Raw genomic sequence first — 27,775 nt, 5'->3', positions numbered from 1 at the left:
TGCGCATTTCATTTCAGATTCCGTATAATAACGCCGCCGTTTAATTGCCGTCATCTGCTGATTCCTCGTTGGCCAGATGACAGATACAGTCATAATACACAGTAGTGGAAACGTCCCTCTTGGCTTCACTGAAGCATGTAAAAAGCTAATTCTCTGTTCTATGAGGTCGCCTCATAAAAGTCCGACATTAATAGGGACTTGGAGCGAGACTGACCTTGTGTGCAGCAATAAAAGTAATAATGTGATGATCAGTCATTATTTGTGGCTATTGGACTGTCTGCATAATCTGGGAGTCAGTGACTCCTATTCATATTTAACATACAACAGGGGTTTGAACGAAGGCAACGGCTGTAAAACCTAATCCTGTCTGGAAATTAGACTGCAGTCAGATCATTTAAAAGGCCGAGATTTATTACTAGGGATGCGCCGATACTAGTTTTTTTTTCCCACACCGAGTACAAGTACTTACATTTGATTACTTGCCGATACCGAGTACTGATATGAGTACTTAATAATGCTGTTACAGTTCTTAGTTACTTTTGTAAATGTGCTTGTTGAGCCGCATTATGTAATAAATTCCCATTACGTAATAAAAATTCAAAATGTAATAAGAATGTCACGTCATCTTGTAATAAAGCCACATTATGTAATAAACTGACGCATTTTGTAATAAACTACGTCAACGCATTATATAGTAAATTTTTTTCACATTATGTAGTAAGTTATTACAATTTGAGAAATTTATCACAAAATGCACTTGACACATTTTTATTTAAAAAAAAAAAATAATAACATGGTTCATTATGTAATAACAATCCAAATTCATATAATTTCAGAGCAATTTAGAAGAAATCAGTCACAGGAGCTACAGGTAATGGAATCAGAACTTTAACCACGCAGTTTAAAGATTTAAAGATTAATTTAGCACATTACATTTTCCTGAAAATAAAAATGTGTCAAGTGCATTTTGTAATAAATTTCTCAAATTGAAATAACTTACTACATAATGCGAAAAAATGTACTACATAATGCATTGAGGTAGTTTATTACAAAATGCGTCAGTTTATTACATAACGCGGCTTTATTACAAGATGACGTGACATTTTTATTACATTTTGAACTTTTATTACATAATGGGAATTTATTACATAACGCGGCTCAACAGTGCTTTATTGTCGTTGTCATTCGTCTGACTGTAACAAGGTGCTGCGACTGGCATTTAACGTGTTGGAATGAGCGTTTCTCAATCAATACACCAGGGGGCGCTGCTCTTAATTAATCATACTGGACAAATACCACAAAGAAAAGTAAAGTTTTTTGAGAAGAAGAAGCAAGTCAGTATTAACAAACATGGAAAAAATTTGTTTGACCATGTTATATGGTTCTTTGTTTTGTGATGAGTTTATGTGCTCGAAATAAAACTAAACTAACTAAAAAATAATAATAAAAATTGTCAAAGTTCCGCTTCCTTCCTCCTTAATCTCATTCTTGTAGTGTCACTGGAAAGGCCTCTGGTGAATGAATTCCTTCCCCCTGGTGGCTTATCTGTGTATTGCATCAGCCCCCCCCCCAAAAAAAAAAACAAAAAAAACCCAAACACACTATTCATGGAGAGGGCTTCAAAACTCATATATTGTATATATTGTTTTTAATTGTACAGCTTTTTATGTTTTTAATCTATTCTTGTATTTTATTCTTGTATTCAGGTTTTTTATATTCATCTGTATTTTTATTTATTTTTTTATTTATTTATTTTTAATCTATTCTTGTACTTTATTATTGTATTCAGGTTTTTCATATTCATCTGTATTTTTATTTATTTTTTTATTTATTTATTTTTAATCTATTCTTGTACTTTATTATTGTATTCAGGTTTTTCATATTCATCTGTATTTTCATTTATTTATTTATTTTTAATCTATTCTTGTACTTTATTATTGTATTCAGGTTTTTCATATTCATCTGTATTTTTATTTATTTATTTATTTAAAATCTATTCTTGTATTTTATTCTTGTATTCAGGTTTTTTCTATTCATCTGTATTTAAAAGGCCAAGATTTATTACTAGGGATGCACCGATACTACTTTTTTTTCCCACACCGAGTACAAGTACTTACATTTGATTACTTGCCGACACCGAGTACTGATATGAGTACTTAATAATACTGTTACAGTTCTTAGTGCTTTATTGTCGTTGTCATTCGTCTGACTGTAACAAGGTGCTGCGACTGGCATTTAACGTGTTGGAATGAGCGTTTCTCAATCAATCCACCAGGGGGCGCCGCTCTGAATTAACCATACTGGACAAATACCACGAAGAAAAGTAAAGTTTTTTGAGAAAAAGAAGCAAGTCAGTATTAACAAACATGGAGACGACAGAGGCAACACTAACGCTGAGTACTGGACCAGATACTGGTATTGGTATTGGTGCATTCCTATTTATTACCTATATATCTGGGGGGGGGGGGGTTCTGTTGAAACACAAAAGACACAGGGATAAATGCAACACATCTCAGTTTGTTTAAAATGTAACCCTGTAAAGCCTGAACCATTAAATCACTGACAGAAAATTCCAGTTCTTTGAAACTGGAGCCTTTATTGGTCCTTCTGAACAACCCAAAAAATGTTTTTTTAAATATTAATTTCCATGTATGAGTTTCAGTTTTGTATCATATTTGATACATCAGGTCTCAATGCTCAAATATTATTATTTTTGAACAAACAAAAACATAACACAAACACGTCTAACAAATTGGTAATTCCTTTTCAAAATCACACTTATTAATGATTGAATTTGTAGGAAATATTTAAAGTGCATGTAAATATTATAGTTTTTTTTAATCAAAAAATAGGTTGATTATGCAAATCTGATAGTGTGTGAGGCGACTAAAAAGTGTGTGTATATAGAGGGGGAAAAAAAGCGTGTTAACAAAGCAAAGGAAGCAGAATTAATTTAATTATTAGTTTGTAAAAAGGGGATGGGAGTCTATAAGTTATACTTCTTCCCGCTCCTTTTCGAGCGCAGAAAAATTTTGTTTGACCATGTTGTATGGTTCTTTGTTATGTGATGAGTTTGTGTGCTCAAAATAAAACTAACCTAACAAAAAAAAAAAAAGAGATAAAAATTGTCAAAGTTCTTAAGTCCTAACCCTCATTAACGGCAGCCTTACAGTGTCACTGGAAAGGCCTCCGGGGAACGAATTCCTTCCCCTGGTGGATTATCTGTGTATTGCATCAGGTTTTTCAAGAAAAAAAAAAAAAATCATCACACTATTCATGGAGAGGGCTTCAAAACTCATATATTGTATATATTGTTTTTAATCGTGCAGCTTTTTATGTTTTTAATCTATTCTTGTATTTTATTCTTGTGTTCAGGTTTTTTCTATTCATCTGCATTTTATTTATTTATTTATTTATTTATTTAAATCTATTCTTGTATTTTATTCTTGTATTCAGGCTTTTTTCTATTCATCTGTATTTATTTATTTATTATTTTTAAAATTTATTTATTTTTAATCTATTCTTGTATTTTATTCTTCTATTCAGGTTTTTTTTTTCTATTCTTCTGTATTCTTATTTATGTATTTATTACCTCTGCCAAGGAGGTTATGTTTTTGCCAGGGTTTGTTTGTTTGTTTGTCTGTTTGTCTGTTTGTTTGTCTGTCCGTTAGTGTGCAACATAACTCAAAAAGTTATGGACAGATTTGGATGAAATTTTCAGGGTTTGTTGGAAATGGGATAAGGAAGAAATGATTAAATTTTGGTGGTGATCGGGGGTGGGGGGGCCCACGGGGGGGGGGGCCACTGATCAGCCTTGGCGGAGGTCTGCGCTCTCCGAGTGCTTCTAGTTTATTTATTTATTTATTTAATTAAATCAATTCTTGTATTTTACTCTGTTATTTTGTTTTTTATGTATTGTTCTGTACAACACTTTGGTCCCCTGTAGTTGTTTTAAAGTGCTTTACAAATAAACTCGAAGCACTTGGAGAGCGCAGACCTCCCCCCCCCCCCCCCCACCATCACCACCACACACACATCCCCGATCACCGCCAAAATTTACTCATTTGTTCCTTGTACCAGTATCAACATTTCCTGAAATTTTCATCCAAATCCGTCCATAACTTTTTGAGTTATCCTGCACACAAACAAACAAACAAACAAACCAACGCTGACAAAAACATAACCTCCTCGGCGGAAGTAATAAAGTTGGATTGGATTGGATTTATCAAATATGATACGTTCAGTGTTATAGGGATAAAAACACGTGACCTCAGCATCTCAGAGTTACTTTTTGCTGCTGTTCTGTTCTGTTTTGTTTCTTTCCTGCTAACATATTGAGTACTGGCACAAAACAATGACTGCTGGCAACTTCACTCCACAAATATTGATGAGTACTGTATATCAGTCTTCAAAAATCCATGAGTCAAACCTTGGCACGGATGAATTCGGAGATCAAGAATGAGCGCGACAGAGGAAACATGAATGTTCTTTGGCAGCTGATTATGTGTTTGTAGCACACGTACTGTAGATCTGTGTGTGTGTGTGTGTGTGTGTGTGTGTGAAATGCAGAGTAAAACCAAGCTGGGTGGCTGGGGACAGCTTTGAGCCGTTGGATGCTGTTTTGTGAGGATGATTAATGACTAGACTTTGTTGCTCGGTTCTGTGAAACCACTGTAGCCTTGGAGCCTGATCTTCTATCGAACACAAAGACAGATAGAAAATATTGAAGAGATTCACCTCATTACAACCCAGTTTCATAAAACCTACTGCTATTGAATCCAAAACAAAAGCAAAATCAAATAAGTGATGCTGGATGGGTTATGTAAAATGGAATTCACTTAACCTGAGCATATTATGGACACTTTGCACTTCATGTTATTAAAAAAAAAGTCATTATTTTTTATAATTCAGATGAGGTCAGAATTCAAAAGTTGTTCTTTTTTTTTTTTTTTTTGCATGATTTTTTTAAAAAATTATGTTCCAGCTACTAAAATCCACACATTATGAAATGATGTGCAATGAGTTGTGCAATAATCCTGTGTTCTGCAATAACAATTCAATATTTAGTCAATAAAATCAAAATATAAATGCACTATTTTTATATAGACTTGGGTTCATAGGTATACATACTGTTTTCATAGATGTATATACTGTTAATACTGTTAATATTGTTCATAGATATACATACTGCCACATACTGTTAATACTCTAAACCAGTGGTTCTTAACCTTGTTGGCGGTACTGAACCCCACCAGTTTCATATGCGCATTCACCGAACCCTTCTTTATTAAAAAATACAATATGATTTTTTTCAAATTCAAGACACAGGCATATGTTTTACTAGTGCACAAAATGAACCGTGCATTAACATCACTGTGCTCAAAGAACAAAACCAATACAGTGCATGAACTTACAACAAATTACATATCTTTTCATAAAGACATGACCTTTTTTAATACTACCACACTGAAATGGTTTTAATTTTTAACCTTATGTATTCCAATAATGAACTTATTGTATTTATGCTATTTATCATTTTTAACATTTTAACACACACCCGTCACCTAATTTCCATCAGGCTACAATAATAATGAATATTTACTGCAAATCAGTGTGACTTCTGCTGTTGTGTATATGTATGTGTAGGCCATCAGGTAAACCCGGGTTTCGTTTCATCTCGCTCCGAACTTTCTGAACCACACAATTTTGACATAAAAAAAGATAATTGCATGTAGTGTATCAAAAAAAAGTTCTCGTTATACTCCTTCAGTATTTTTGTGATCGTTGTTTTATTACAGCACTAGCTCGGCTTTAGCGTAATACGATTTCTCCATCCGCGACGGTGCGTCGGTTGTCACATGATTGTAACTGAACGGTGCAGTGACCGAAAAATGTAAACAAACGCTACACATGGCTGCCTCCGTGGTTAACAGGAAGTAGCAAAAGTCATAACAACGATGTGGAAAATACTCAAATAATTCATCGTCAGACGAATGGAAGAGATTATAAACACTTCCGGATGTGTTGTAGTGCTATAAGCAACAACAATACACCACGTATATTGGATGTCAATCAGAGAAAGAATCTCCGAAGCAGTTTGTTTACATACACAGACCTAGCCCGACACACACACCCGACTAATGAGTCGAGTGTGTGTCTTGACCTCCGCCGAACCCCTGAGACTGACTCACCGAACCCCTAGGGGTTCGATCGAACCCAGGTTAAGAACCACTGCTCTAAATTCATATTCATTCAATATTCATATTTCATTTATTTTCTATTCTACTTAGCTCTATTCTTATGTCACTGTAAAATTTATTTTCTATTTTCTTATCTTATTTTTACTTTTTGATATTTATATTCACTCTATTCTATTTTCTAAAATACTGGTGTTTTTGTTAATATTGTACTGACTGGAGTAGCGCTCCTAATGTCACTGTACACATGATAATAAAGACTATTCTATTCTATTCTATTCTATTCTATACAATGGAATATTACTACACAGGAACACTTCTGTGCAGTGAGTGAAAATGTGTACCGACACATTTTAACATTTACCCTAGCACAAAAAATAATAATGCATAATAACCAGTGTTGCTGTTAATCATTGACATATACCAGGCTGCAAAAAAATAAGTACATAAATAAAGCTAAATAAATAATAATAATAATACAATTTTTATGTAATATAATGGAAAAAAGTTTTTTGCATAAAGAAAAAGCTATTTTTTTCCACATACAAACATTTAAAGGGTTGAAAAAAGTGTGACAGTTATTGAGAATTTGGTATTTTTGTTTATGGTTCAAGTTGATTAAATAAATAAATACATAAATAGATAAATAAAAACTGTAAAAAATAAAGTTAAGAACAAACTATATGATTTTTTTTTGTTACATTTTCTGAACTTTTTTGAAAATAATTACACTATTATCCAGCGGTGCTGCCAATCATTGACATGTGTCAGGCTGCCAAAAAAAAAAAAAAGTAGAATTTTTATGTAGTAGTATATATATATATATATATATATATATATTTTTTTTTTTTTTTTAATTAAAAAATATGGTTTATTTACATTACAAATGTAATTTCTGTAATTTACATTACAAACATAACGTAAAGGGTTTTAAAAAAAATGTGACAGTTTTTGGTATTTTTGTTTACGGTTCAAATTGATGAAATAAATAAATAAATAAAAAAAACTGTAAAAAAAAACAAAAGTTAAGAACAAATGAAATGACCAATTTTTTTTTTGACATTACTACATTACTATGCAGATTACTTATTTCTGGTAGTTAGGAAGTGGGTTAAGGAATAGCACTTGAATGCATCTTTTAGATTAGACTAGACTAGACTAGATTAGATTAGATTTGATTCCATTAAATTAAATGAAATTAAATTAAATTTGATAAGACTTTATTGATCAGTCATGGCAGCAATAGAATGAAGTACAAAATATGTATTTATTTATTTATTTATTTATTTTAATTTTATGTATTGTTTTCTTACTTGCTGTTTTTAATCACCTTTTACATGCTTCTTTTATAATGTTTTAAATGTGTTTCTTTTTTCCTGTCATTGTATTTCAATGTCCTGTGTGAAGCACCTTGAATTGCCTTGTTGCTGAAATGTGCGATATAAATAAACTTGCCTTGCCTTACAATAAAAAGTGTGCAAGCATAAAGACCGTGGAAAAACAATGTTAAAATGATAATAACAAGAAAAGCACTCGGAGAGCGAAGACCTCCACTAAGACAGATCTGACCCCTCCCCCCCGATCACCACCAAAATTTAATAATTTCTTCCTTGTGCCAGTATCAACACTTCCTGAAAATTTCATGAAAATCCGTCCTTAACCTTTTGAGTTATCTTGCTAACAAACAAACAAACAAACAAACAAACACACAAAGCAAAGTGACCACACTACCTCCTGGCAGAGGTAATAATAGTAATAAACACTCTACAGACTCCATACGTATTTCCCACAGAGCGGCAGACTCATGTATTGGTCCGGTTCATCAGGTATCGTAGCTCAGGGATATTTATCTACAGGTCAGTATCAGTCCGACAGCCTTCCTTTGTCTGCTCTTCTTCTATCTCCTTCATTTTCTCGTCAGTACACGTCGGTGCCCTCCTTTTTTTTATTTTTTCTAGCCTTCGTCTTATCTGCTGCTGGCTGTCTTTGTGCTTCTCTGTGGCAGTACGTCTGCCTGGATGTCTACCCTTCTCCATCTCCTCTCACTAATTGGCAGTCAAGTCCTCCTTCTTGTTCTTTGTCAGCGTTGTCCTCTTTTCTCTCCACGCGTCTTCCTGTGTTTCCTTTTCGTTCGGGCTAATGTTTACTTACATAACCGCCTCTCTATCTCTTCTGGTGTTTTCGTACTTTCCCATATCCTGCAAAGTTTACTGCCCTAATATATGATTTATATCAATAGAAAATTGTCTCGCAGGCTTTTTTGTTTGTTTTTGTTTGATGGAGGTGTCAAGGTTTAGGACGGTGGAGATAAAATATAGAACATTCACAGCAAATCACAGCAGTTACTTATGAATGTAGAATTTAATCTCTAAATATAGTCAAAATATGTTGGATTTATTCATTGTTTTATCTTAATCAGCCCCTTAAACACAAACAAAATGACTCAACTGTATGTTTTTGTACATCTCGGACACCATCAATTGTGCAATGTTTTTACATTTATCATCTGGTTTTACAGCACTACTTATTTTTATTTTATTGTGTTTTTTAGTTTTTTAACTGGTTGTATGTGTATAATTTTCAGGGTGCAAACACTAGTCGTCGAGTGGATGCATGTCTGGAATTGTTGGAGTACTTTCTATTTCTATAAGGATCATTATTATTATTTTTTATTTTATTTATTTATATTATTTATTTATTTATTATTTTATTGTTTTTATTTTTATTTTTATTTTATTGTATTTCTCTCAAATTTCATCTTATTTCTTGCACTTCAAAAATTCTATGCATAATCAAATATTTTAATGTGCGCTGTTTTTATATTTATTTTTATTTTATTGTATTTCTCTCAAATTTCATTTTATTTCTTGATGTCTGATCAAACCTTAATGTATTTTAATACTGTATTTTTTCAATCAGTGTGAAGCACTTTGGACTACAATTTCTGTATGAAAGGTGCTATACAAATAAAGTTTATTATTATTATTATTATTATTATTATTATTATTATTATTATTATTATTATTATTACCAGTGAAAAATTATGTCAATTTTCTTTGTAAATCTGTGTGTTATTACCTGAAAATCCATTGATGTGATTTTGCTGGTTATGTGACGTTTATCGTATATGAATCTGATGTTCTCGAGCAGGGGTGTCAAACAAAATCGGATTTCACCCAAAAATCCGAATTGTGCATTAAGACCTGCTGTCTGAACGTAGCCATTGAAGATTTTTTTATAGTAATAATTAAAAAACAAACATATGTCATCCCTGAGTTAATCTATATGTTCATATTTATTCTACCATGCTAACAAAAGACGCAACTCTGATACAAAATGAACAAATAAAGCAAGAAAAATATCCAATGTTTTTCCAGTTATGCAAAATAATGACAGACAAATAAACAGATACGCTCGTCACCGATACACTCTATATATTATATAACAATGATTTAGAAGATTACATATTTGTTCTCATTAAACTGAGTAAAGATGGAGAACATTGTGACGAGAACAAAAAACAAAAACAAAAAAAACAATGGATTTCACCAAAAAATCCAAATTGTGCATGACGACCTGCTGTCTGAATGTAGCCATAGATGATTTATAATAATAATAATAATAATAATAATAATAATAATAATGATGATGATGATGATGATGATGATGATGATGATGATGATGATGATAATGATGATAATAATAATAATAATAATAATAATAATAATAATAATAATAATAATAATGTTAATAATGTTAATAATAATAATAATAATAATAATAATCATAAACATCTGTCGTCCCTGAGTTATTCTATATGTTCATATTTTTTCAATCAAGGATGTCAAACTCATTTTAATCCAGGTTCCACATACAGACCAATATGATCTAAAGTAAAATAAAAGCATAATAACATAAATAGTGACAACTCCATTTTTCTGGGTTTTAGATTCAGCTGGACTAGTTTTGCTCTTTTGAAGCAAAACCTGAAACTGAATTAGAAACTGTTCTTATTTTAGTTCCAAACTCCACATTTTTGATTGATTGATGTATTTATTTTGGAATATGAATGTCAAAACAGATGAAAATAAATAAACAAAACACTTAAACATAAGATATATACTACATATTTGAAAAGGGGTGAGAAGAAGTATAACTTATAAACTCCCACCCTTTCACCTTATATAATTAATAACAATAATAACCTTCCTAGTCTATGTTTATGTTTATGTTTATGTTTACGCATTTGGCAGACGCTTTTTTCCAAAGCGACTTACAGGGGAAAACCAATTAAATCACTCAATCAATCAAATTTTATTTATATAGCGCCAGATCACAAAAAAAGTTATCTCTTGACATTTTATATATAGAGTTGGTCCAAACCAGACTCTAAGCCAATTTACAGAAACCCAACAGAATCCTCCAGGAGCAAACACTTGTGACTGGTGACAGTGGCGAGGAAAAACTTCCCTTTAACAGCAGAAACCTGGAGCAGACCCAGACTCCTGGAGGATGGACGTCTGCCTTGACCAGTTGGGGTTAAAGAGAGAGAGTAGAGAAGGGGAAAAAGAGAGAGCGATAGAGATAGGGACTGGGGGAGAGGGGGAGAAGGGGGGAGTAGGGGGAGACACATGGAGGCGGTTGAGGATAAGTGAGTGGTGATGATGAAGGCAGGAGAGAGGCAGGACCACCGCAGCAGGTCCAGAGATAATCCTGGAAGAATCTGTGGTTATCCTGGGAAAAACCTTATTAGAATATTTAAAATGGAATGTTTGAAAGTGCTAGGACAGGAGGTGCTCTCGGAAGAGCTGGGTCTTCAGGAGCTTCTTGAAGATAGGCAGGGATGACTCTGTTCTTGTAGCACTTGGTAGGGCGTTCCACCAACGTGGAACGACCCATGAAAAGAGCCTGGATTGTCTTGTACAAGGTCTGGGGACCACCAGACTACGTTCCCCAGACGAGCGGAGTGGTCGTGGGGCGACATAAGCTTTTATTAGTGCACCTAAGTAGGTAGGAGCAGACCCACTGAGAATTTTGTAGGCTAGGATTAAAGATTTGAATTTGATGCGGCCAGCTATGGGTAGCCAGTGTAACTCAGTGAGTAAGGGGGTGACATGTGCCCTTTTAGGCTGATTAAAGACCAGACGCGCTGCTGCATTCTGGACCATATCTATACTATATACTATAATATGACTGATACTTATTATTAAATAATTTGGTTTCTGGCTTTACATTATTGTGAACAAATATAATATGATTTACATAAACATATAATACAATAACATATATGTAAATACATACACATGCATTATTATATATTTTTTTTTAACAATAATTTGCCTTTTACCACATGTTTGTGTAATATTGTGTTATGCACATGTATAAATGATAAGTTGAGGCATAATATTAAAACTGCACTTATTTTTCTTACAAATTTCAGTTCTTTCAGGTTATTCATGTGTTATTTGTTAAAGGATAGTTTGTAAATGTAAATATTTTCATAATTTATTGTTTTTTATTGCACTAAAACAGAGAAAAAGTTCATTATTTATAGGTTATGATGGTGTTACTTTACTGATCTGTCCCACTGGAGATCCAGTTGGGCTGAATGTGACCCCTGGAAGAAGTGAGTCTGACACCCCTGTTCTGGATGTGTTGCAGATACATACTGTATCTACATAATATCCTACATAAACACCTGTAACAGATCCAATCTCAACATTTTTGCTCTGTAAATGCTATGGATATGCTTATGTGACAGATCCATATCTGGATCCTGGTTCTTACTTCAGTGGAATAATCACCACAGCACCTTGTTGGCACTTCTCCCGTACATATTTATTTATTTATTTATTTATTACTACAGTCTACTCTCGTTATACCGCCAACTTCCGTTCACGGCCAAATTGGCGGTATAGCGAAAATGGCGTTACAACGGGTTTCGTACATAATGTGCATGTCTTTACTATATGATGTCTATGCTGCCTCCGTTAACCCGTTCTAATTGCGTTTCTAAATAAATCTTGATTCTGTTATGTTGTAAGGGATCATTTAAAGTGGGGAAACATTTTAAGCATTATTATACCGTGTCGGGAAATGACACCCCATCATCTTGAGGCTTTGGCTTAATCCCACGTCCTCTTCCCGACATCCTGACCTACTGAGTGTTCTGCGATAAATGAACGGTGGCCGTTCCGTAGACCTACTCGTAGCTTGTCGCGATCAGCGTCTGGTGCGTTTGTTTCAGTGCGTTGTTAAAATTTATGTGTACTCGATGGCAATCACGCTGGCGGTATAACAGTCGGGAAATCAATGGTATAAGTGTTGTTTGTGCATGGAACTGGGCTGGCGGATGGCGATAGGCGGAAATGGCGGTAGCTAATGGAATAATGCATTGGGGATTTTTGTGCAATGGTTTTGGTCGGCGGTGAGCGAAAATGGTGGTATAACGGCGGGCGGTTTAATGAGAGCAGACTGTACCTGTGTATATCCAGTATATATTGTACATATTTATTCCATCTACAGTATAGATTTGGCTTTTGGCATATGTTAGTATTTCTTTGCAATTTTGTATATTGTCAATATTTTTCAGTATAATTTGTGGGTTTTTTATGGAGTTTCTACACAGTCTAATTTATACAGTGATATGTTTACCCCACCCCTCGAAAGGGAGGGCAAAGGGTATTGATTTTGGTTGGGTTTGTTTGTTAACACTCTAGCAGAAAAACTACTGGTTGAATTCATACCAAATTTGGTTTGTAGATTGCCAGTGACCCAGAATAGATCTTATTACAATTTGGGAAATGTAGGTCAAAGTTCAAATTTTTTATGATTTTTTTTTTTAATATTTTTTTTTTCCATATTTACTTCTAATGGGTGAAAATTCAAATGTCTGTGGCAGCAAAACTATTGGTTGAATTCATACCAGATTTGGTTTACAGATTACCAGTGACCTAGAATAGGTGTCATTACATTTTGGGAAAGATAGGGGTAAACTTTACATTTTTTTTAAATGAAATTTTAAAATCTTTTTTGCCCCCCATTTACTTATAACGGGTGAACTTTCACATGTCTCTAGCAGCAGAATTTTGGGTTGAATTCAAATCAAATTGGGTTTATACATTGCCAGTTACTCGGAATAGACCTCTTTACACTTTGGGAACAATAGGTCAAAGTTCACATTTTTTATGAATTTTTTAAAATCTTTTTTTCTCCCATTTACTTAAAATAATGGGTGAAAATTCAAATGTCTGTATCAGCAAAACTATTGGTTGAATTCATACCAAATTGGATTTATACATTGCCAGTGACCCGGAATAGATGTAACTAAATTTTGGGAAAAATAGGCTAAAGTTAAAATTTTTTAATGAATTTTTAAAATCTTTCTATTCCCTCATTCACATACAATGGGTGAAATTTCCCATGTCTATTAAAAACATACATTTTATTTCAATTGACTTAAAACTTGCCACATATTATAGAGTTAATTGATATACTGACATCAACACACGCACAGACATGATGACATCAGCTGGATCGAAGCTAAAATAAGCTACAGTAAAGTGCGAGGGGCGGGGTTTGTTGTACCTGGAACCACTTGTTACTATTACCGTTATCAGTTTATTGTAACTTTTATTCTATGATTATTAACCGGTTTTTGAGGAAAGTATTGATCTCGTTGTTAAGATGATAAAGGTGTCAGAACCTGGTGTAGCAAATATGATACAAATGATTTTATAGGGTTAAAATATTTCAGTGTTTTTTGCTCACTTCTACTACCGACTATTATAATGTTGAGGGAATAACAGCATTCTGTGTTTAGTTTCTTGAAATATTCTGAAGCATTTGTCATGTTCCGACTATGAAGCCATAAATAACCACCCAGTTTTCTTCTAATTTCACTCAGGACAAAAAAAAAAAAAATCTGCCTTTAAAATGGAGAGAAATAATGATGTGGCATTTATTCTGGTAATTACTGATAGTGGCTCATATGAATATTCTTATAATAACATTTTTGCCTGTGTAATCGAGCTTCAGTTTGAGCCGTAGAGGATTATTTCAGTGTATGTTTTGATGACAATGTAATTAAAGTCAATGCAAGATGAGACCTTGGAGTACGCTTTTAATAGAAACGCATTTAGACGCCGAACAAAGATGTATTATTGTGGAATTTTTTCAATACTTAGTTGTATTTTATGTGCATAGAATGCTTTTTTTTTTTGCAGAAAAATGACTTCACATTGACAGTGTTCCGTTGAAGTGAATCCAAACATTGTAAACATTTGGGTTTTAGTCCAAATCTATTCACGCTGCAGGTCGAATTTGTTCTCTATTTACAGCAACTATTTAATATGAATCTATTTTGAAATTATACCATATAAGTGGGTTTAAAACTCACTAAATAAAAGATAAAATGAAAGCAACCCGAGGAGAATTCATAGATAAAAGCCAAACCAAAGTGAGAGTCTGCAGAGAGTTTACGGTTTTTGACTAATAACTGCACATTTTATCATAATTATTGGCCTCTAACGTTGGGATATTTAGGCGTAAGTGTTTTTAGAGACAGCAGAGAGTTTCTCAGTATAGTTACCGTAAATTCCGGACTATAAGCCGCTACTTTTTTCCCACGCTTTAAACACTGCGGCTTATACTCCGACGCAACTTCTATGATGATTTTCCCTTATTGCCTGCCACACCCCAGGGAAGAATCTGTCTATTGTTACCAGGTATGCAGGAATGGATAACATTAACAACTTAACCTTTATAAAGTTAATATTAACACACACAAAAGGGGAACTTTTAAGGAAAAATAGTAAACCTTCAAATGTTAATATTGTTTCACAAATATACAAAACAAAACTCTGAATGAAAACACCCAGTAAAGCTCTCCAGAGACCGTCATAAATTTAAAGCATCTCAGAATTAACGCGCACGTCGTGTGTAATGTTAAATTAAAATGATATTACAACAGACGTAATTATTTGTTTTTAATCTTTATATTTTAAAAATAAATTAAAAGTCCTACTCTAATGAAAAACTAAAATTTGTTCACTTTCAAGTGTCTTTCAAGTCATTTTAAGTCCGTGAATCCACAGCCGGCGCAAAAGCAAGTCAATCTCGTATCGGCACGAATCCAAAGGAAACCCCGATAAGTCCACCGACAAAAAAAAAAAGAAAGAGAAAATGTGCTTTTATTACTATCCTTTTATTGCCTCGTTTTTTGTCTTTTGTTTTTTAATCATCATATTAACAACGAATCAAACTATAGATATGACAGCAAGCTCACACATATCAGACCCATTTACATACAGGGTGGGGAAGCAAAATTTACAATGAACATTTAGTTGTTTTTTCTCAGCAGGCACTACGTCAATTGTTTTGAAACCAAACATATACTGATGTCATAATCATACCTAACACTATTATCCATACCTTTTCAGAAACTTTTGCCCATATGAGTAATCAGGAAAGCAAACGTCAAAGAGTGTGTGATTTGCTGAATGCACTCGTCACACCAAAGGAGATTTCAAAAATAGTTGGAGTGTCCATAAAGACTGTTTATAATGGAAAGAAGAGAATGACTATGAGCAAAACTATTACCAGAAAGTCTGGAAGATACTATTAAAGAAGAATGGGAGAAGTTGTCACCCGAATATTTGAGGAACACTTGCGCAAGTTTCAGGAAGCGTGTGAAGGCAGTTATTGAGAAAGAAAGAGGACACATAGAATAAAAACATTTTCTATTATGGAAATTTTCTTGTGGTAAATAAATTCTCATGACTTTCAATAAACTAATTGGTCATACACTGTCTTTCAATCCCTGCCTCAAAATATTGTAAATTTTGCTTCCCCACCCTGTGTATCTCTGTATCTTCCATTTCTCTATCCTCTATCTATCTCTCTACATATCTCTCTCTATCTCTTTCCATCTCGATATCCATCTCTCTATTTATATCTATCTATCTCTATATATATCTGTCTCTATATCTCTCTATATTTATGTCTATCTCTACATATCTCTGTCTTTCTATCTCTCAATCATCTCTCTACTTATATCTCTATCCCTTTCTCTCTATATCTCTATCTCTAAATCTCTCTCTATATATATCACTCGCTATCTCTCTATCTCTATTTATGCCTATCTATTTCTATATCTATCTCTCTCTCTCAATCTCTCTCTCTCTATATATATATCTGTCTCTATCTCTATATTTATCTCTTTCTATCTCTAAATCCCTCCATATCTATCTCTATCTCTCTATTTATATCTATATCTAGCTTTGTGTCTTTCTATATCTATCCCTTTCTCTCTCTCTCTCTCTCTCTCTTTATATTTATATCTATCTATCTCTATATCTATATCTGTCTCTCTCTTTCTCTCTCTATCTCTTAATCCCTCCATATCTATCTATTTATATGTATCTATATCTATCTATCTATTTATATGTATCTATATCTATCTATCTATTTATATGTATCTATATCTATCTATCTATTTATATGTATCTATATCTATCTATCTATTATATGTATCTATATCTATCTATCTATTTATATGTATCTATATCTATCTATCTATTTATATGTATCTATATCTATCTATCTATTTATATGTATCTATATCTATCTATCTATTTATATGTATCTCTCTCTCTCTCTCTCTCTCTCTCTCTCTCTCTCTCTCTCTCTCTCTCTCTCTCGTCTCTCTCTCTCTCTCCTCTCTCTCTCTCTCTCTCTCTCTCTCTCTCTCTCTCTCCTCTCTCTCTCTCTCTCTCTCTCTCTCCTCTCTCTCTCTCTCTCTCTCTCTCTCTCTCTCTCTCTCTCTCTCTCTCTCTCTCTCTCTCTCTATTTCTATGGGATTAATAGAGTATTCTGATAAATGTAGATAAACGTATGTTTGGAGGTGACAACATAAACAGTTGTAGTTCTGTAAGGTTTAAAACAGGTATTCTACTTTCATTACATGCACAAACATGTACAGTCTCACCAGGGAAAATAAACATGCTTTCAGTTCTACTGCATCCCAGACTGTAAACACATTTATAGACGTACATACATATATATGTTGATAAATATATTGGTTGACATTGCATGTATTTGCACTTGCAGACTATCGGGCCAAAGGAGGGTTGGCAGGTGTACAGCTCAGCTCAAGATGCTGATGGACGTTGTATCTGTACGGTGGTGGCACCAGAACAGAGCCTGTGCTCCAGAGATGCCAAAAGCAGACAGCTGCGCCAGCTCCTAGAGAAGGTAAGCACATGTTCTGGAGGAGAAAAAACCCAAAACAAAACAACATACCGCAAACCTTATCCCAATGCAGGAAAAACGCTCCTGTGTAAAAGATCTGAACGATGAAAAAGCAAAACCTGTCTGGGCTCCACTGTTGGTTTAAGTACTGTAATTCTGCATCTAATGTAGGAACAGATGGCACATTTAACGCAGGTACCAGGCTGTGTTTGTTCGTCTTCAACAATAGCTTTGTACTGGTGCAGCCACATACAGACTCACTGGGGAAAATACACCAAACAGCCTTTCAATTGGATGCAGTCGAAGGAAGAAAAAGAAAAGAAGGAAAGATGTATTCTATGACTTTTCCAGTGCTTTGAGTTAACTGTGATGGACTCTACATTGAATTATAGATGTATACACACTGTAAAAAAAAATCTGTAATTTAGCAGAAATTTCACAGTTTATTTTACAGATTTTTCCTGTATTTTCAAGATACAGGAAAATATCAGTGAAATGACAAAAACACATCAAATGTAAAATAACATGAAAAAACTAACTGTGAATAACCAAAAAATTTCCATTTTTTAAAAGAATTTTTTTATTTTTTCACAGAAAAATACAGTTGAAATACATTTGCAAATGTATCGTAATTCCACAAATACTTCTTTTCTATTCATCAGATTAAACTGTTAATTTAAAGTTTAATACTGTAAAGAAATTTATAAAATGAGATAAAATTACTGACAATTAACCGTAAAAGAAGTATTTGTTCTGTAAGTTTAACAAGACTTGTTTGTTAATTGACAAATATCTTGTGTAATTACAGGAGGTTTCGCAACAAAAATGTTGAATAAATGTATTTTTGTGAACGTATAACATGTATAAGCACTGATAAACTGTCCAAATACAGTTTTTTATCAGTGGATTGGACAACTGAGTCTCATTGAAAATTATTTATTTATATATTAATGGGTAATATGATTGTTTTAATACATGAAAATATTCTTTATTAAACATGAAAAAAAATTTAAAAATATGCAAAATCCCATGTAAAGTTAGGGCAAAAAACTGTATTTTAATTATGGAAAATCACCGTATTTTTATGAGATGGTTATTTTCCGTTATTTAACAGATTTTTTTGGCACCCCTGCTGCCGGAATAATGTTTTTTTTTTTTTTTACACAGTGCGCTATATGGACAAAAGTATTGGGACACGGTGAATTCATTAAACTGAAGGAATTGGTTTCTTTTAATCAATAAAATAAAGGTTATAATAATAAAAAATTATAATAATTCAGGTGTTTCTTCTCTAACAGGGGTCTGGGATATAAAATAATAATGACAAATGAAATTAAATATCATTGCATTGGTTCATTTCGTTTAAATTTTTACTGACTTTTATTGTGTTTATATATATTTTTAGTGTGGATGTATGGCTGTGATTTCTATTTTGTGTAATTTCTGCTGCTGTCTTGGCCAGGACACTCTTGAAAAAAAGATTTTTATGCCAATGAGCTTTTTTTTTCCTGGTTAAATAAAGGTTTATAATAAATAAAAAAACAAAGAAAAATCAATAATCATAATAATTCAGGGGTTTCTTTTCTGACAGGGGTCTGGGATACAAAACAAGAATGACGAGCGTTATAATACAGTTTTATATTGGGATAAATATCATTGCTTAATTTCCATTAAATTGTTATCTTTGCTTCCAAAATGCTTCAGAGATGGTTTTTACTTAATTTCTCTCAATATTGATTTGTTTTTTAAATGTTCTACCTCTAAATTTCTAACATTTTTCATGCTCTGACTTTAAATAATAATTTTCTGGGAGGAAGGAGGACAGATGTACTCTATTACTATTCCAGTGCTTTGACTTAACTGTGATGAACTCTACATTAAATTATAGATGTATACGCTATATGGACAAAAGTAGTGGGACACATTGAATTCATTAAACTGAAGGAATTTTTTTTTTTTTTAAATAAATAAAATAAAGGTTATAATAATAAAAAAATATAATAATTCAGGTGCTTCTTTTCTAATAGGGGTCTGGGATACAAAATAATAATGACAAATGAAATTAAATATTATTGCATTGGTTCATTTCGTTTAAATTGTTACTGACTTTTATTGTGTTTATATATATTTTTAGTGTGGATGTATGGCTGTGATTTCTATTTTGTGTAATTTCTGCTGCTTTCTTGGCAAAGACATTCTTGAAAAAAAGATTTTTATGTCAATGAGCTTTTTTTCCTGGTTAAATAAAGGTTTATAATAATAATTTTTAAAAGGTGTTGTTTTGTAGATGGGTTTTACTGGTGAATCAGTGTTGTAGAAGATGATGGTGTTTCCATGGTAACTACAGAGCCTCTGAACGTCCAAATGGGTCATATCTGATGACCATGAAAAGACGACAAACTGTATTTTACACCAATTATTTACATGTATTAATAGAATTAGTGGTTAAAGAGTTATTAAACAGTTTAGATCAGTAGATGTTTTTGGTTGTTTGTGTTGATAAAAGTCTCCGAGGGTAAATTTTGCGAAATTCAGGGAGATTTAAACTATACTGAGAAATTCTCTGCTCTCTCTAAAAACACTTATACCTAAATATCACAATGTTACAGGCTGATAATTATGATAAAATGTGCAGTTATTAGTCAAAAACAGCAAACTCTCTGCATTTTACATGTATTTATAGGATTAATGGATTAACAGGTATTAAACAGTTTAGATCAGTTGTTGGTTTTGGTTGTCAGTGGAGGTTTGGGTCTTTATGGGTTAAGGGAATATAATAATAATAATAATAATAATAATAATAATAATAATAAAAATTTATTTATGTATAGGCGCCTTTCAGGGCTGTTAAGGTCGCTGTACAGAGCTGTTAAAATAAAATAAAACAATTAAAATTACACACATATATAAAACACAAAGGTACATAAAATGGTAGAATATTTATGTTTACAAACTATATGGAGAAAAATATTGGGACACATCATGGCTACAGCTGTAAGATGTCCTGTTCATGCTGATTTGAGATATAAACCAATACACCTAATGCAATGCAATGGTATTTATTACAATATAAAACTATATTATAGCATTTGTTATTATTTTGTATCCCAGACCCCTGTTAGAAAAGAAACCCCTGAATTCAAAGTGTCCCAGTACTTTTGTCTATATGTCCAAATGGCATTCTTTCTATTAACCCTCTGGTATCCCGTCCAGCAAGGCCCTTACTAAGCACCAAGTGTACCTTTTTGGCACACTGGTGGAATAATGTCAAAAAACATTTTTCATACAGTTTGTTTTTAATTCTTTTACACTTTTTTCTATTTCATCAACTTGAGCCATAAATAAAAATACCAAATACTCAATAACTGTCATTTTTTTTTAACCCTTTAAATGTCATGTTTGTAATGTAAATGAACCATTTTTTTAGATGCAAAAAACACAAAAAAATATATATTTTTTTTCAATATACTAATTAAAAAGTGGATCACATATTATTTGATTTTAGCAGCCTGGCATATGTCAACGATTAACTCCAACATTGGTTAATTTGCGTTATTATATTTGGCGCTAGGTCAAATGTTCAAAAATACTAGCATCTGTCACCAAGTGTGCGTAAAATGCACACCTATAAATCAAACTATTAAATATTATATACTGATTTATTTTTCTGCTTTAATTTGATTTTATTTTTTTAAATCAAGGTCAGCCCTAATCATACATATCAAATAATCATTCATTTTAGATTTTTTTTTTAACCCTTTAAACGATCTCTTTTCATCATGATGTCACTACATTTTTTGATGCAAAAAACACAAAATATGTGTTTTGTTTGTTTTTTTCCAGAATACTACATAAAAATTGGATCACATATTATTTGATTTTTGCAGCCTGGCATATGTCAATGATTAACAACAACATTAACAACGTTAATAAATTAATTTAGACCCTCACCTCTCATATGAAGCCCAGATATCAGTAAAAGCAGGATTTATGCTTTAACGGCTTTCGGATCAAAAACAGTGGTTAAAATGGAAGAAATAGTGCGTTTTAGGCACACTTGGGAGACAGATGCTAATCTTGTAATTTTCTTTTGTTTAAAATGTCCAAATTTTAGTTGGTGGCCAGAATTTTAAAGATCATGCAAAAATGAACAACTTTTGAATTCTAACCTTATTTAAATTGTGAAAAATAATTTGAAGTTTTTAAAACGAAATGCAAAGTGTGCCTAAAAAGCACACCTGGATACCAGAGGGTTAATATGATCACAAAGGACTTTATGGAAAACAATGCCCATATAGTCCTTTTTATGTTTTTGTTTTCTTTTTCTTTTTTTTTTCTTTTTTTTTTTACAGACTATTTATCATGGTTTGTTTTGTTCCAGGTACAAAACATGTCTCAGTCCATTGAGGTACTGAACCTGCGCACTCAGAGGGATTTCCAATATGTCATGAAGATGGAGAACCAGATGAAGGGCCTGAGGACCAAGTTCAGACAGATTGAGGATGACAGGAAATCCATCATGGCCCGAAACTTCCAGGTAGTGCACACACCGGTTTAATCATAGTCCAGTTACACCATGTTCAACGGAGCGTTTCTGTTTACTTTTTTTTATTAATTTATGAGCGACCTTTTACACATTGATTTCAAGAGTCAATTACAAAACTCATTTACGGCATCAATGTGATCCAGAGCCTTTTTTTTTTTTTTTATGACATTTCAGCCGTTATAACAGAAAAATATTTACTCTTATATGTGCAACTTACATCGGCTAAAATTTGCTTAGAGGTCTTATTTCTGTCTTTGTGCATAAGAAATCAATATAAGTGAATCCCTAAAGGAACTTTGTGTTGGTAAATGCAAGTTATGCACATTTACAGGATTTCAGTTCTGTTGCAACATGTTGATGGTCATATGAACTATGTTTTCAGATCAAAAATGTCCAATTTCATCACAATTAATGCTATATTTTCATGTCACAAATGGCCAAGTTACAGGGGTTGGACAAAATAATGGAAACACCTTCACCTCAGGATGATAATGCCCCAATCCATACAGCTAGAATTGTTAAAGAATGGCATGAGGAACATTCTAATGAAGTTGAGCATCTCGTATGGCCGGCACAGTCCCCAGACCTCAACATTATTGAGCATTTATGGTCAGTTTTAGAGATTCAATTAAGACGTCGATTTCCACCGCCATCGTCTCTAAAAGAGTTGGAGGGTATTCTAACTGAAGAATGGCTTAAAATTCCTTTGGAAACAATTCACAAGTTGTATGAATCAATACCTCGGAGAATTGAGGCTGTGATTGCCGCAAAAGGCGGACCTACACCATATTAAATTATATTTTGTTGATTTTTTAAGGTGTTTCCATTATTTTGTCCAACCCCTGTATATTTGAACTGAATTTACCTGAAAAACAAATATTCTATTCTTTTAGATTCCCCAGTTTTTCTTACAAGATTCTCTCCTACATATCACATGTTTTATTTGTACAGGTTCAATATGGAGTATGGTGCTGATCCATCCTGCTTATGTTACGCCAACACATACATTAAGAATGTCACGTCACTTTTAAAATCAACAGTTTTCTAATAATAAGCATTTTTATAAAGTAATAATTCTATATTGTTATTTCCTCTTTAGTATGATGATAAACTATACAATAAATAATTCTGATCGTAGTTTTTGCACAGGGATCATTAGTGTAAACGGTGACATGGCTGCCGAGCATCAGTATGATGGGATCTGTAACAACCATGTCACATCCGTCCACTGCCACATTTTGTGTTTTTGTGTCAGCTGTTATTGTTTTAGATCCACAAAATTAACATTTATGAATAAGAGGAGAATTAGCAATAGTAAGTATATAAGTTTATTACTAATAAAGTACTGGTACTGACCAGATCATCATGGGTAATGTCACGTCCGTCCACCAGTAAAAGTTTTCACATACATGTGCTATTCCAAATCCAATATTTCTGAAAATAGAGCTTCCACTGTCAAATAACATCAGCAGTCTGTGCACAAATGGATCAGCATTATTTCAACACAGTTTTATGCATTTCTTACAACTTCTTTTTTTTTGACAAAAATGGCCACTCATTTAACCACTTAAGTAAATTTTAGCCGATATACATTTTAGGTCATTTGTTTTAGTTTGCAGAGTAGTTACTAGTGGATCTCTCTAACACACAAAGCACAGATATCTTCGGTTGTTTCGAGGACGTTAGTGGCTGCAGTTGTGTCTTATGTGAATTGCACTGGACAGCTGGGATGGGACGAGGAGTATGTCTGCTGTGGAGCGTTTCTACCCACTGAATGAGTTCAATGTATGGAACAACTGCTAGTGTGGCAGGAACATCAGAAATGAAGCCATGGGTTGGAGGGCAATCAACAATCTGATGCCCAGTTTACATGACAACGCTCTAGAGTGAAAACAACAAAATATTTCAACGTGTTACGGATACGTAGACTGGAGATCTTGGCATAAATTGACACACGATCAAATGACATTGAATAATACACGAAAGGATGAAAATGCGTATGTAAAGCATGCTAAATGGCATAAGAACTGGCGTGACATACAACGCAATTTCATGACATCAGTCTCAAATATTTCATCAGATGTGCCTTTCGTTTAGACAGCAACAGCATTTTTTGGGGGTTGAAAACACAAAAAAGTGAAACCACTTTCCAGAGTGGAAATCTAAAAAACACTCCACTCTCACGTCACCGTCTAAAGGGTTGAAAATGTAAAACTGCATTTCGTCATCGCATAGAGTTTACATCACAGGCATGCGCCAGTACGGATGGATACTTTATTCCCGAGGGAAATTAAAGAAAAACAACAACATGTGGGATTATTTCCCTGCGATGGACCTTCAAGTTGCCCTAGCTGCTCTAATTTACAGGGTGGGGAAGCAAAATTTGCAATATTTTGAGGCAGGGATTGAAAGACAGTGTATGACCAATTAGTTTATTGAAAGTCATGAGAATTTATTTGCCACAAGAAAATTGACATAATAGAAAATGTTTTTATTCTATGTGTCCTCCTTCTTTCTCAATAACTGCCTTCACACGCTTCCTGAAACTTGCGCAAGTGTTCCTCAGATATTCGGGTGACAACTTCTCCCATTCTTCTTTAATAGTATCTTCCAGACTTTGTCGTAATAGTTTTGCTCATAGTCATTCTCTTCTTTCCATTCTAAACAGTCTTTATGGACACTCCAACTATTTTTGAAATCTCCTTTGGTGTGACGAGTGCATTCAGCAAATCACACACTCTGACGTTTGCTTTCCTGATTACTCATATGGGCAAAAGTTTCTGAAAAGGTATGGATAATAGTGTTAGGTATGATTATGACATCAATATATGTTTGGTTTCAAAACAATTGACGTAGTGCCTGCTGAGAAAAAACAACTAAATGTTTATTGTAAATTTTGCTTCCCCACCCTGTACATCCAAGGGTCGTTTCAGCCATTGTCATGAATCGTCATGTTCTGTTTCTTGTTTTTTGATTGTATTTCGTGCTAGGACAGAACAGGAAGAGTAGAAGAAAGGTTCTACACAGGCACTTGGTGTTGGTGGTGGTGATGCCCCCTAGCCACCTGGTGTGCATACTACATCAATAAATAGGAAATTTCACACACTTTTGCGTGTCCATCTGCATGCAGATTTTCCCCCCAAAACGCATGTCTAAAGTGAGAACGCAACACCACTTTTGCATTTTTGGTTCAGATTGTTACAGTCTAAATGTAGCCTGAATATCACAACAGTATTTTGCAGTAGATATACAGTCCTGGTTCAACATTAGGTTTGTTGGATTAATAAAATTCTGATGTTCACACAAATGTATTTCTTAGTCTATGCATTAACCCTATAACACCAAATGTATCATATATGATACATGAGTTTTGAAGCCCTCTACATAATCAATGTGACTTTTTCTTGAAAACCTGATGTATACAATTGGATACATGCAATACACAGATAATCCACCAGGGGGAGGAATTCATTCACCATAGGCCTTTCCAGTGACACTACAAGACTGTCATTAATGAGGAGGGAGGAAGAACTTTGGCAATTTTGAAAAGGAATTACCAATTTGTTAGACATGTTTGTGTTATGGTTTTGTTTGTTCAAAAATAATAATATTAGAGCACTGAGCCTGATGTATCAAATATGATACAAAATTGAAACTCATACATGGAAATTCATATTTGAAAATAGTTGTTCAAAAGGACTAATAAGGGCTCCAGTTTCAAAAACTGGAATTTTCTGTCAATGATTTAATGGTTCAGGCTTTACAGGGTTAATATCCAATGTGGATGTATGGGAAGTAGCTATGTACAGCATTAAAAAGCAAAAATTCAAACCAAAGTTGTCGTATTTAGTGTGACCTCCCTTTACACTTAACATGTCTTGAACGCTATTGTTCAGACAATATGAGATTTATTACAATAATTTTCCAATATTCTAAACATTTTATACCTGGTTTCATTCAACCCATGTCAGATGTTTCTAATTGTTTGTGCTGCTTCTTGTCAGGGGGTCAGAGGTCACACTAAATAATGACTTTAACCTTTGAAACCTATTTATTTCCGTTTTTTTGAAGGCTGTGCACATATTTCCTGTATTTTCTTGTTGTATCTGAAGAAAATAGAAAAAGGAATAAATATGTATGATCACTTAAACCCTGAAAACGCTACAAACCTTGAGGTGGACTAAGATTTTTTCACAGTACTGTACAAATAAACACATGGCTTTACATTGAGTGAGACGTGATTTCATTTCGTAACATGTCCTAATTCTTCAATTTATATTCTTTTGACGATAAATATTTAAAATCTATTGAGCTGCAACCACTCAAACCCACGTCTGTCCCTGACCGTAACACATGTACTTTTTTTTTTTTTTTTTATCTCCACATCTCTGTATTTTCCATCTCATCTGCCGTGACTGTCAACTGTTCATCTATAGGAGCTTAAGGACAAGATGGATGAGCTGAAGCCCTTGATCCCGGTGCTAGAGCAGTACAAGATGGATGCTGCGCTCATTTCCCAGTTCAAGGAGGAGATCAGGAACCTGTCGGCGGTTCTGACAGGCATCCAGGAGGAGCTCGGGGCCTACGACTACGACGAGCTTTATCAACGCGTCCTGCGACTGGACAGCAGGCTTCGCAGCTGCATGGGCAAACTGAGTGAGTGCAGATCATTGTAGGCAATTAGTCGCAAGGTTAAGCCACGATTAATCTCCCTGTTGTATTAGAACCTGTGCCAGAAAAAAGACTATGCATGTGCAAGTGTGCAGCGTTTTTCACTGTGTCACCAGAGACAGCGCCGGCAGCGATATTTGCATTTTGTCATAAATTGTCACAGTCTTTTTTGCTCTCACAGAGTACCATAGTTGTGCTGCTGCAGAAGAACCACAGAGGGGATGTAAATAACGTAAAAAAAGTACAGTATACATTCAATTGAAGATATATGAAATATAAGACTAAAAACAAGTGTAGGCTGGGTTTTACACAAAAGCCCTTGAACACAACAGGTTACATTCAGGAAAAACTACTTAAAGGTGTGGGAGACTTTCGTGACCAATTTTTCATCAAATCTGTAAAACCTCAGTCATATCCTCAGTATCACAAATCCGTAAGTCTTTCTGTGATTACTCACCTGAATCTCTTGCATTACAGTCAACAATTTCGAGGTACCATCCACCATAAACAAACCATGTGTTTACAAATAGAGCCAGGAGCTAACTCGGGCATCTTCGGAATTTTGTCGCGACGTGCATTATGGGAAGTGAAGGCTCGTGCAGCCACCTGACAGCTGCTACAGACACGATGCGGAAACAGCAGGAGCTCCCTTCACTCTATGCATGTTCCTCTAGCCCACTGATTCTCAATCTTTTTCTGTCGGGCCCCCCTTTGGAGCACAAAAAATCTCCAAGCCCCCCTCAACCCCAACAACATTGTACCTGTGGTGCAATTATAACTTTTTTTGAAAGAAACATCAATATCGTTAGAATACTTTTTGCTTTTCCTTGAATAATTTGTTGTGCAAATTAAAAATAACTTTGATTTTTGATTGAACAATATAAATGACCTAAACAAAACTGCTCCCTGAGACATTATTTTTCCAATTAAAAATAGGAAATGTGTAATTATCTTACAACTATGACAATAAGGTAAATTTTTTTGGAGAACAACAAACAAATTTTGGTAACAAAGATGAACATTTTAACAATATTAGTGGCTGCAATGAGCTTGTTTCCGTTGCACATTTCAGAACATTAAAGTGCAATCTGTACAAACTGTGCAAAACCAG

At 33.7% G+C, this 27,775-nt stretch overlaps 1 protein-coding gene across 1 annotated transcript in view; it reads left to right on the top strand.

Annotated features, from left to right (window-relative positions):
* Nucleotides 1–27,775, top strand: part of olfm3a (olfactomedin 3a) — a 102,893-nt gene that overhangs the window by 68,978 nt on the left and 6,140 nt on the right. Inside the window, exons 2-4 of the mRNA XM_030122731.1 lie at nucleotides 17,307–17,450; nucleotides 21,829–21,984; nucleotides 26,430–26,649. Coding sequence (XP_029978591.1) covers nucleotides 17,307–17,450; nucleotides 21,829–21,984; nucleotides 26,430–26,649 — 520 coding nt within the window. The remainder of the gene's footprint in view (nucleotides 1–17,306; nucleotides 17,451–21,828; nucleotides 21,985–26,429; nucleotides 26,650–27,775) is intronic.

This window comes from Sphaeramia orbicularis, chromosome 20 (genome assembly GCF_902148855.1).
Source record: "Sphaeramia orbicularis chromosome 20, fSphaOr1.1, whole genome shotgun sequence".
Taxonomy (NCBI): Eukaryota; Metazoa; Chordata; class Actinopteri; order Kurtiformes; family Apogonidae; genus Sphaeramia; species Sphaeramia orbicularis.
The sequence above is the reverse complement of the archived record's forward strand: the minus strand, read 5'-3'. Positions and strand labels throughout refer to the sequence as shown.